Source organism: Tachypleus tridentatus, chromosome 2 (genome assembly GCF_004210375.1).
Source record: "Tachypleus tridentatus isolate NWPU-2018 chromosome 2, ASM421037v1, whole genome shotgun sequence".
Lineage (NCBI taxonomy): Eukaryota > Metazoa > Arthropoda > Merostomata > Xiphosura > Limulidae > Tachypleus > Tachypleus tridentatus.
Window position 1 is genome coordinate 153,536,623 of NC_134826.1, and position 12,254 is coordinate 153,548,876.

Sequence of the window (12,254 nt, forward strand, 5' to 3'; positions counted from 1 at the left end):
CCACAATGTAACCTTTCCATAGTGTGTTTGAAGGTTCTACATCATAATATTGAAGTTATTCTACAATAGTTACTAATAAATGTAACCTTTCCACAGTGTGTTTGAAGGTTCTACATCATATAATACTGAAGTTATTCTATATTAGTTACACAATGTAACCTTCCATACAGTATGTTTGAAGGTTCTGCATCATATAATATTGAAGTTATTCCATAATAAAGCCATAAATGTAACCTTTCCATACAGTGTGTTTGAAGGTTCTACATCATATAATACTGAAGTTATTCTATAATAGTTACACAATGTAACCTTTCCATACAGTGTGTTTGAAGGTTCTTCTACATCATATAATACTGAAGTTATTCTACACATAGTTACACAATGTAACCTTTCCATACAGTGTGTTTGAAGGTTCTACATCATATAATACTGAAGTTATTCTATAATAGTTACATTTATGTTAACACCTTTCCATACAGTGTGTTTGAAGGTTCTACATCATATAATACTGAAGTTATTCTATAATAGTTACACAATGTATCCCTTTCCATACACAGTGTGTTTGAAGGTTCTACATCATATAATACTGAAGTTATTCTACACAATAAGTGTGTTTGAAGGTTCTACATCATATAATATTGAAGTTATTCTATAATAGTTATACAATGTAACCCTTCCATACAGTGTGTTTGAAGGTTCTACATCATATATAATACTGAAGTTATTCTACAATAGTTAACCCTTCCATACAGTGTTTTAGTTGTTCTACATCATATAATACTGAAGTTATTCTACATAATAGTTACACAATGTAACCTTTCCATACAGTGTGTTTGAAGGTTCTACATCATATAATATTGAAGTTATTCACAGTTTACACAATGTTACCTTTCCATACAGTGTGTTTGAAGGTTCTACATCATATAATATTGAAGTTATTCTATAATAGTTACACAATGTAACCTTTCCATACAGTGTGTTTGAAGGTGGGCTACATCATATAATAACCTACATACAGTGTGTTTGAATAGTTATATAATAGTTAATAATACAATGTAACCTTCCATACAGTGTGTTTGTATTGTCTCAATACATAGCATGGTCAAAGTTATTCTACAATAGTTACATAATGTAACCTTTCCATACAGTGTGTTTGAAGGTTCTACATCATATAATACTGAAGTTATTCTACAATAGTTACATAATGTAACCTTTCCATACAGTGTGTTTGAAGGTTCTACATCATATAATATTGAAGTTATTCTATGAATAGTTACATCATATGGTGCTATATGCATTAACCTTTCCAGTACAATGTGTGTTTGAAGGTTCTACATCGCATAATACTCGAAGTTATTCTATAATAGTTACATAATGTAACCTTTCCATACAGTGTGTTTGAAGGTTCTACATCATATAATACTGAAGTTATTCTACAATAGTTACATCATATGTAACCTTTTCCATACAGTGTGTTTGAAGGTTCTACATCATTATCTATATAATACCCATAGTTATTCTACAATAGTTACACAATGTAACCTTTCCATACAGTGTGTTTGAAGGTTCTACATCATATAATACTGAAGTTATTCTATATTAGTTACAGAATGTAACCTTTCCATACAGTGTGTGTTTGAAGGTTCTACATCATATAATACTCACAAGTTATTATTCTACACATAGTTACATAATGTAACCTTTCCATACAGTGTGTTTGAAGGTTCTACATCATATAATACTGAAGTTATTCTACAATAGTTACAGAATGTAACCTTTCCATACAGTGTGTTTGAAGGTTCTACATCATATAATACTGAAGTTATTCTATACAAACAGAATGTAATGTAAGATACTTTTTAATGTTGGTTGTTCTTTTCTTTGGGTTTTCTTGGGTGGAGCTTGTTTTTCTTTCTCAGCATTTCTTTTTTAACCAGTGAAGTTGCTCCTGAATCATAAAAAAAAAATATAGTCAAATTAAAAATCAATTTTATAAATAGAAGATATTTGTTTAAATATCTACTGTCATATAACACTAGTATTTAAGCTAGAAAAACAAACACAATTCTTGTACAAAAGAAAACTGTAATACAGTAATGAAATACCACAGATGAATAGCATATAACCACCCTTAATTCAAATTCAGTCCAACAAAAGCCAATCAAACTATCACAAATGTTACTCCATCTCTCAGGCCTTCATGAAAGGTGTTGAATTATTTTATTTCATTTAAACACGTGGCCTATTTAATATAAAGTATTCACACAATTGTGTTTATTGTATTAATTCATTACAACTTAAAGTAACAATATATTTTTTATTTAGTTGACAAAAAATTTCAATAATGGATTAGTAATTTTAAAACTTTTGTGTTTCACATAAGCTATACTACCTCACATTTAATACCTGTATTTGTGAATCAATTACAACCCATAAGGAAAGAATGTGTAGAAACATTTCATGGTAGGGGAACTCTTACAAATGAAACATGTGCAAGTCCTTAGAAATAGTATTGATTTAAAAAAATTAAAAAACAAAATAAAGATCTGTTGAATATTTGGATAAGATCTGAGATCTATGTAGAAATGCCACAGGTCACACAGTCTAGCATAAGATCTGAGATCTATGTAGAAATATCACAGATCACAGGGTCTAGCATAAGATTTGAGTTTTGTGATGAGTTTTTCAAAGTTCAAAGAATTAAACCCTGTCTAAAAACATCCATGTCTCAGAGGTTTTGTTACACATTCTATGAAGCAGAAATGAATTAAAACCTAAATTATATCAACCATGTGTCTTGTAGGGTTGGCTCGCACTTCAATCAAATGGACATATTGTGGTAAATTAAAACCAACTTGAGAACATACATATCTCCAAAATGTTTCATGGGTTGAAATATAATGTTGAATTTCTCAAAAAATATCACAGAATTTGAAACAATGACTTAAATCATAACATTTTAACAGATATAAAAAACAACATTTTTATGAAGACAAATTTTCCATTTCTGCACCAAATTTATTGATTAACAGAGGCATTCACTTAATACTGCTTACAGTGGCCAAAACGTTTTTGCAATGGCCTTGGATGTCACAGCATCTAGCAACTTTAGTTTGAGTGTAAGTGCAAAATGCCAAATCACTTTTTGTGAACAATCTGTTATCGATGGCCTTGGGTGCCATACCTTCTGTTTTCTTTGGTTTGGTATAACTGCAAAGTGACAAAATAACTTTATATGGACAATCTGTTGTGAATGGCCTTGAATGTCACGACATCTATTTACTTTAGTTTGGAACAAGTGCAAAGTGAAAAATAACTTTCTAAGAACAATCTGTTGTCGATGGCTTTGGATGTCACACCATCTATTTACTTTAGTTTGGAATAAGTGCAAAGTGACAAACAACTTTCTAAGAACAATCTGTTGTGAATGGCCTTGGATGTCACACCATCTATTTACTTTAGTTTGGTATAACTGCAAGGTGACAAATCACTTTCTAAGAACAATCTGTTGTGAATGGCCTGGGATGTCACACCATCTATTTACTTTAGTTTGGTATAACTGCAAGGTGACAAATCACTTTCTAAGAACAATCTGTTTTGCTGTGTTCATTTTCACAAGTTTCAATGTGCATGAGATATTTTGTTCTTTGAATATTTTTTACTCTAAGACTACTTACTTTTGTTTTGAACATTTATAGTAGCATAGTTATATTATAGAGAATGACCTAACCTACAAATGTGATTTAATTATTTATTTTCTAATTTGTATTTCCTTTTATATAAAACATTCAAATTAAACTTCTAACAGTAGTCTGTTACAGTTCATACTTGAACAGACTACAGCTACAACAGAGTCTTATGACAGAAGTAAAATTGTGCTATTGTTCTTATCCATAAACAATGTTACAAGTCTTAAATAACAATCAAATTTTGTCTTCTGTGGTCTTATATAATAGAATGTATCATATTGATGTGAAAATATACATTTAAAATTAGGCCCTAGCTTGGCTATCCTATTCTTGTACAACCAATAATACAGTTCACTTTCCTGATGAACACATACATCTAATATTCAGTTTTATTTTACTGCACCCAAATGATCAGTATCTAAATATTCAACTCAGAGTTAGCCAGAAAGGATTCCATCTACTGTTTATTAGTATAATGTTTTCCATGGTCGTGAATTGTAATAAAAAATGACATGTAAACACTTCTGTTTGTGTAAGTTAACTCTGTAGAGTTGCAACTTTATTTTCTGGTGAATGTTAAAACACTTTTACACACTGTAATTTAGTCCTATGTGGTGGATAAAATAAATCAGGTGAAGTAGATCTGTGATAAATACAATCCCAATAATTATCTATGTTCTTACACAATTATGTATATCAAAATTATAATATATTGCTGATACAACTCTAATATTTTTTTCACATTTTCATTTACAATACACATACAAGTGTAAGACAGATTAAACTTCTTTTGTACAAATTTAGTTGTAAGTTACATAAATAAACATACAATTAAATAATCATGCTTATTATAAGTAGTGGCAGGACAAAAAAGACAGTGAAAACTGTTTATTTCAATAGCCTGTTAAACACACTGATAGTAAGAATTATCTTAAAACACAAAACCTGACTTACCTTCGCCTCTCTTTTCTTATTTCTTCTTTCTGATGTTCATCCAATGTTGAGGCAAACTGCTTACTATAGTTCAAAATATGAAAATATTAAGACAAAGGATCTATGTAAGACAATGTTCTTCTAATAATGAAGACTATTAAAAACACAGTGTAAACATTCAACTGTCAATAGCTTAACATTTGATATGAACATATACACTTAACTGTCAGCCCACTTACTTCTGACACACATGGAATAAACGTACTGTAAGATAACACAGTGGTTATCAGTGCATTAAACACATAAATAAAGAATTTAAAAGATGACAAGAATTAAAGTCTTTAGGAACATATGTGTCAACAGTAATAAATATTATCAGTATGTAATAAACAAACTTTAAAACACACACACGCAATACACATTCAAAACATCAAACTTGAGTATAAAATAACAGTTAAGATATAATAAAGAAGCCTGATATATGCTCCTACATCACAATAGAGCTTTGTTAACCACTTTATCAAAGATTTAAATTTCAAATTTGGTATATTCAATCATTCTATACATCTTAATTTTTAAATTATACAAATTGTGAGTGTAACACTTATAACACTTGAAATACAGAACTTGTTTGTAGCCTAGAATACTTTAATAGCTCTAATTAGAAAATGTTAGATCTTGTACTATTCCAAACTCATTTAAATTAATTCATTTTCGACACTTTCTTAACCCTTTCACAACAGGTAAGGATTCAAAGATCATGTCATCACATTTGTTGACTTGCGTTCAAAATTTTATATTGAACTACTATTTTATTAATTTATGTAATAAATTCAGAATCAAATTGTAGATTATAATTCAAACTTTAATATAATATATGAGTTAATTTCTTAATTTAAAAGTAAATATTAAAAGAACATATCTAAATATATATTTCAGTGAGTCATGAGGTATGTTGAATGTAGCACCATTTAAAATTAGATGTTTCTGATGTTAAAAAAAACTAAGTCTATAGTTTCATATAAATTAGGGAACTCAAATTACTAATATTGACTAGCTAGAGTGTAAAATAAGAACCTCATATCTTTTTATTTTACTGAGGTATCACTTATGTATTGAATAAAGTATGGTGGCCACATTCAACTCTTTCCATTTTTTGAAACGGTCCCTTATACACTCTTACTACAGTATATGACATATGATTAACCAATCAACAGCTTAGAATGTCCCCAGAGTGGTTTTCTCAGATACTTTAATCTTTAAAAAAGCTACTGTGTTTTCTCAATTCAGGAAACACCAAATACTGTCTCAAGCTGAAGCAACAAGTGAAGAGTGGTTTTAAATCCAACAAAAACACAAGCAATCACTTTTTATAGGAAATTAAAAAGGCACAGAAAAACTCTAGAAAAGTAAACATCACACTTGGCAACTCACCTATTAACATGAGCAAGCACATCACATTCCTTGGCAACTCTTTTGACTCAAGATTAACATGGAAAAAACATGTTAACAACATACGCTTATCCATCAAAAAACGCACTTCACATCTGATGACCATATCTAGCAAACACTCAAACTGCTCAGCAGAGACCACCATCCAAATATACAAGGCTTACATCCATCCATTAATAGAATATGGATGTCAAGTCACATACAATATGTCTAACACACCACAGAAGATCAAAATACAACAAAATAAAATATTAAAGGCAGCAAACTGGCTACCATCATACACACCTGTAAACTATGTACACAAAATCAGTAATCTACCCACCCTTAGAAACAAGCTCACAGAAACAGCATACAAATATTACTTAAAAGCAGAACACAGAAATCAACTGTGTCATTATGTAAATTAGCCCGTGCTCCTACAAAATACATTTCACCATTTAACATATTTCAACAATTACAAATCACTCAACAAAATACATAAGCACAGATAAGGTGAATACATGTTTATATTTATATATATTTCCTTTCAGATAAGGGCACAGGACAGGTAAAACTTTCGGCACCTGTCCTGCGAAAGTAGGTTTCCTTGTAGCACTTCTGTTTCCCCCCACATCCAAATCTCAGGCATTGGAACTTTAGAACCCAGCCAAGGCAATATTCGTGCACATAAAATGTAATATGCTTTCTATTTGAAGCCACAAACTTGTATTTTGGTCACATGTATAAAAACAGCTTGTTACACCTCAGAAACTTAAATAAATTACAAATAAATACACTGTTTTAGAAGAATTATAATTTAAAAAACACTATTATTCTATTTAAAAGCTTACAATAACATATTATTACAAGGTATGAAAAGTGGTTTTTAGGAAAATAAGTTTCTTTGGTTAAGAGTTACACACCTCATTTTCAACTTAACATAGAAACATAAGAATTTCTTACATAAAGTTAGGGTCCTTTGTTGTGCGTATACGAACGTACGTATCTATTACAGCAGGTTTCCTAACTGTTTCACAACGAATGTATTCCTTCCCTTCAGGTGACTTGAAAGTTCTATAAATTCTTAGAATTCGCCCTGACTGTTAAATAACAGAAGTAAGCTATATTATTGAAATATGTGAATTATAATTTATAACAAGATAAAACATATTATGTTTGTTATAAAGATGCACAATAAAATAAATACTTTGTCCTAGCATCAAAATTGATATTGTAAGTTGAAAACTCAAAACCAACAGTGAACAAAATAATAATTGGCTCCAAATTTATAATCAAATTTTTTCTACACAGATTTCACTTCCACGAAATTTTTAAAAACCTTCAATGCTTTTTTTTTAATAAAAAAAGTGCATTTTACAAGAAATAAAAAATTATTACAGTCTTATTGTCAACTTCTCATATTACTCCACCTTACGACATAATGTGCTTTCCTAAACACGATACTTACAGCATTAGAACCAAAACTTGTCATGGACACATTATCATCATCTCTGGATTGTTTGTCTATAACAAAACAAACAAATTATACAAATTGCAGGTGTCATTAGAAAATATTTACATAATTACAAAGCATAAGTGCATCTGTATCTTAAAACATGAAATAATTTTACACATTTCATTCAGTATTTGTATTATAAACATTAATAAAAACTCAACATCTAAGACTACACAGAGTTCCACTTATATTTACTCCAATGACAAAGGACAACAGGTTAAAGTTTTGGTTTTATGCTCCTTATTGTGCGTGTTTATCACTAGAAGTGTTTAGAACCACAAAATCACTTGAAGATTCAGACATGGAAAATGTTACAGTATACATATGGATTGAGAATGAGCCATTGCTTCCACACAGAACAGCCAGCAGACAGAACAAATGGCCTTTACACTGTAACTATTGTCATGAATGTGATGTTATTCTTGGTAAAATTGATTTTGACATTCTGAAAAGTGCCAGTGAGAAATACATTATGCATATCAATGAATTGTTTGTTAGATAAGTGTCCACTGTGCATGCAAGAAAAAAAAAGAAGATTCATTGTTATTCTAGAAACTTGTAATTTTACTGGTATACATTTGGACAAATTAGAATAAATCTATTAAAGTTCACAGTGGTTTCAAATCAGTAACTGATGATACAAAAGGTTTGATTTATTTCAACTATTTAATGGAAAACTACAAAGACTATCCGCACCAGGCATTAGTAACTTTAACAGATAAGAGAAAAGTAGCTAGTAAAAGAATGAATTACTATCTTGGGCTACTCTAACTGAACAGTAAGATTTGATTACTTAATCTTAAAATCTTTATTTAAGTGAGAACAAAAGTCTGGTCTACACTCAATGACAACTACCATCATCCCCCACTGAGACAGTGGTAAATCTACAAAGCTAAAATCATGGGTTTAATTCCCCTCAGTGGACACAGCAGATAGCCCAATGTGGCTTTGCTACAATAATAAACACACACAACTACCATCTGTTGACTGAGCTTCAGTTCTGATAATTAGTATTTGTATCCAAGCTGTGGCACTGATCATTTGCTTCACAATACTAAAACATTTTCCCAGTATATAGTAGACAAGAAATAAATGATGCAGATCATTTTAGTTTATATGTTGTCACACTAACAATGGATGAAAATAGATGATCCATGTATATTTCCACTTCCATCTACTCACTTAGGATAACGTAAGTGTCAGAGCTAGATTTCTGTACAATTAGCAGTGAGATGTTAAACTTGTTCTGTAGAGTGAAGAATGAAAAATCTGTCAGGTCTGTAAGTCTGGTCAAACATATTTATTTTTGGAAAATTACCTCTAAATTAAGGAATAACTGATGACTAACAATAACTTCACTGTGCCATTTGTTATAACTGCTTTAGTTTGGTCAAGGTCTTAGCAACACAGACTGCTGATTTCTTCCAGAACAACCTTATGCACAAACTTTTAAAAACAAATTTATATTAGTTAAGAATCCCACACACTGTTATCTTTTCTTTGCTAGGTTCCTCAGTGTCCTCAGAAAAGTTCTCTGTTCACACAATGTTATGTATTAAATTTATCTCAGATCAGACTCTGATTGATTAAGTTACATATGTTAACATGTTACAATTTCAAACAGCCTGAAGTTTTAATTTTAATTTAGATGTTAAATGAATGTCAATATGTATTAAATTTATGGTATTTGACAACAAGATTGATGTACACAATTTTCTTCCTTAATACAAATATATTTAAATATACAAACAATAACACAATTTATAATAATGGTTTATTTACAATAGTTTGACAAACAAAGAAAACTCAGTCTTCTATCTGGTCTGGAACTGAATCTTTTTATCAATGTTTGTGGAGAGCAAATTACTTCCATGTTGATACATAGGTACAATTCACGTGACGGGGAAGCTAGCTAGCTGCTTCATAAGCACACTGAAGTTTTTCACCCCAATACTATCCAACATCTTTGTAGAAATACTAATGTCTGAAGTTAATCCACTCAACTTAAAAAAATTAAACGTTAAAAATCTATAAACGTTCTTGGTCAAATATCTGTAGTTTTCCTATCAATAAGTGTTAATCACAATTATAGCTTCTGAGGCTTATAGTATATTGACTGTCGCAACCAACAATATTCTATTACTGTCTCTTGGTTTCTTGTGATGGCTAGCTTTCATACTCATTAAGTGACATTCTTGGAAGTTTACAATATTCCAAGATAAGCTAATGTTTTCATAAAACATATATTGTGGATTAGCACACTCGTGAATCTTCTACATATTTAGAGAACAGTTGGGACTTGCTCAGCACACATTTAACCATATACATTACATAATTTCTAAATAGATATTAAACTAAAACAAACACAGATATTAAACTAATATCAAATCTGTTACAGCAAAATATTCATACACTCAGATCATAAAGATGTGTTATGAATGGAGATAGAATTTCGAATGTGAAGATGTCCTTTGTACCTAATGGCATTGGAAAACAAAGACGTATGAATCAACTTTAAGAACCAGAATCATTGTATCACAGTTGCGATAAGCAAACTGAAGCAACCTGTAACAGAAAGAATCCACAAACACCAAGGTCAATGGTAAAAGTGACCGACATGCTTCAGACAACATAAAAACATTTGATTTGTATGTAACAGCAATACAAGTTGCTTCCCAGAAATATTCATTTAACACCACATACCTGAAGTAGCTGAATAAAGGAATGGTATTCATATTATTCCATAAAAAAAGCATACTGATGGCCATTTTTTATGTATGGGTTGGATTCTTTATGGTAGGTGTCTGTGACTTGTTGGTGATAAATTTCAACAATATATAACAGTAGACAGTCAGCTTGTTTTAATATAATATATTAAAACAAGTTAAATACATATACAAATTTTGTTACACTGTTGGTTATTACAGTTCCTCCCAGAGCTCTAAATAATTATCTCTTTTCATTAAAAGTCCATACAGGCTGCTTCAGTTACTTTAAGACACAACTGACAAGACAAATTATCCTCTTTTATTCTGTTATTACAATACAATCTGTGATTATTTCACTTTAAAAACCATCATTATATGCTCTTTGACTAAACTCATGATCATCCAGTCTAGACCTATCTATCTTCCAAACTACACTTTCAATGCCTTGACCAAGGTCTAGAACATCCACAAATTACTGGATGTTATGATGCAATAACAATCAATTAAAACAATGAAACTTGAAAGGTTCTAGTAATATAACAATCACCAATCCATAACAATTGAACTACACCATGTATTATTCATAAAGATTAAGTAAACAAACATGCAATACACTATCACGTTTAAAAATAACTAAATTTAATACTCATGCTATATAACTATGTGAATCATAATTCTCCTATAAACTTAAAAGAAACAGTCATGTATATATATAAAACAGGCCAAGTTACTGAATATTTTATGAATTTCTGTTGAACTGGACTGTTGTAATGGCCACTGTAAAACTGTCATGTTTATCCACTAAAACTGTTGATATATCTGGTATCAACAGCATATTGTATCATTCTGTTGCAAAATTGTTGATACATCTGGTACCAGCAGCATACTGTGTCGTTCTGTTGTAAAACTGTTGATACACCTGGTACCAACAGCATACTGTGTTGTTCTGTTGTAAAACTGTTGATACACCTGGTACCAACAGCATACTGTGTCGTTCTGTTGTAAAACTGTTGATACACCTGGTACCAACAGCATACTGTGTCGTTCTGTTGCAAAACTGTTGATACACCTGGTACCAACAGCATACTGTGCCATTCTGTTGCAAAACTATTGATATATCTGGCACCAACAGCATACTGTGTCATTCTGTTGCAAAACTGTTGATATATCTGGCTTCAACAGCATACTGTGCCATTCTGTTGCAAAACTATTGATATATCTGGCACCAACAGCATACTGTGTCATTCTGTTGCAAAACTGTTGATATATCTGGCTTCAACAGCATACTGTGCCATTCTGTTGCAAAACTATTGATATATCTGGCACCAACAGCATACTGTGTCATTCTGTTGCAAAACTGTTGATATATCTGGTACCAACAGCATACTGTGTCATTCTGTTGTAAAACTGTTGATATATCTGGTATCACTGAAATACACTGTAACAGCTTGCTTCAAAGAGCCATCACTATTACCACTACTGGGTGTTGTAACACACTGTTTTGAAAACAGTATTTCCAGTCAAAATCAATTTATATGTAATGGTTATAGTTTGTTTTCTATAAACTCTTTTTGTGTTTTTGAACACAAAAACCTTAACAATAAATTCAATAAAATGATTTATCCAAATGAATAATTGCCATTGCATGCCTGCATACTGTAGTCACTAACACAGTGTAGCTATCATGCTATTGATACATGTTGTGCTTACAGACATTTTATAATTTTGATAATTTACAATTGATATCAATATTCACACTCCTGCCTGAGTTACCAATTATCAAAAGAGGACCGCTTCTTGATGGTCAGTGTCTAAACATTAGAGTGCACTGGAATTGTGCTGCTTTTGAGTGCTATTGCTCAAAAGCAATGTTCTATAGTTTTATAACACTGATAACAAAAGTGCCATAAGTGAAGAATAAAGGGTGTAAATGATCCAATGAAACTAATCACTGGTTCATTCTTCAAGAAAAAACAA

The 12,254-nt window shown here is 30.8% G+C and overlaps 2 protein-coding genes across 2 annotated transcripts in view; one reads left to right on the forward strand and one right to left on the reverse strand.

Moving 5' to 3' along the window:
• LOC143245655 (serine/threonine-protein phosphatase with EF-hands 1-like) overlaps positions 1-3,221 on the forward strand; it is a 56,277-nt gene extending 53,056 nt beyond the window's left edge. The window contains exon 16 of the mRNA XM_076492003.1: positions 3,033-3,221. Coding sequence (XP_076348118.1) covers positions 3,033-3,221 — 189 coding nt within the window. The remainder of the gene's footprint in view (positions 1-3,032) is intronic.
• A 1,381-nt stretch (positions 3,222-4,602) lies between these two features.
• Positions 4,603-12,254, reverse strand: part of LOC143245391 (transcription initiation factor TFIID subunit 1-like) — a 78,471-nt gene continuing 70,819 nt past the window's right edge. Inside the window, 3 exon segments of the mRNA XM_076491680.1 lie at positions 4,603-4,706; positions 7,017-7,153; positions 7,522-7,577. Coding sequence (XP_076347795.1) covers positions 4,640-4,706; positions 7,017-7,153; positions 7,522-7,577 — 260 coding nt within the window. The 3' untranslated portion in view covers positions 4,603-4,639.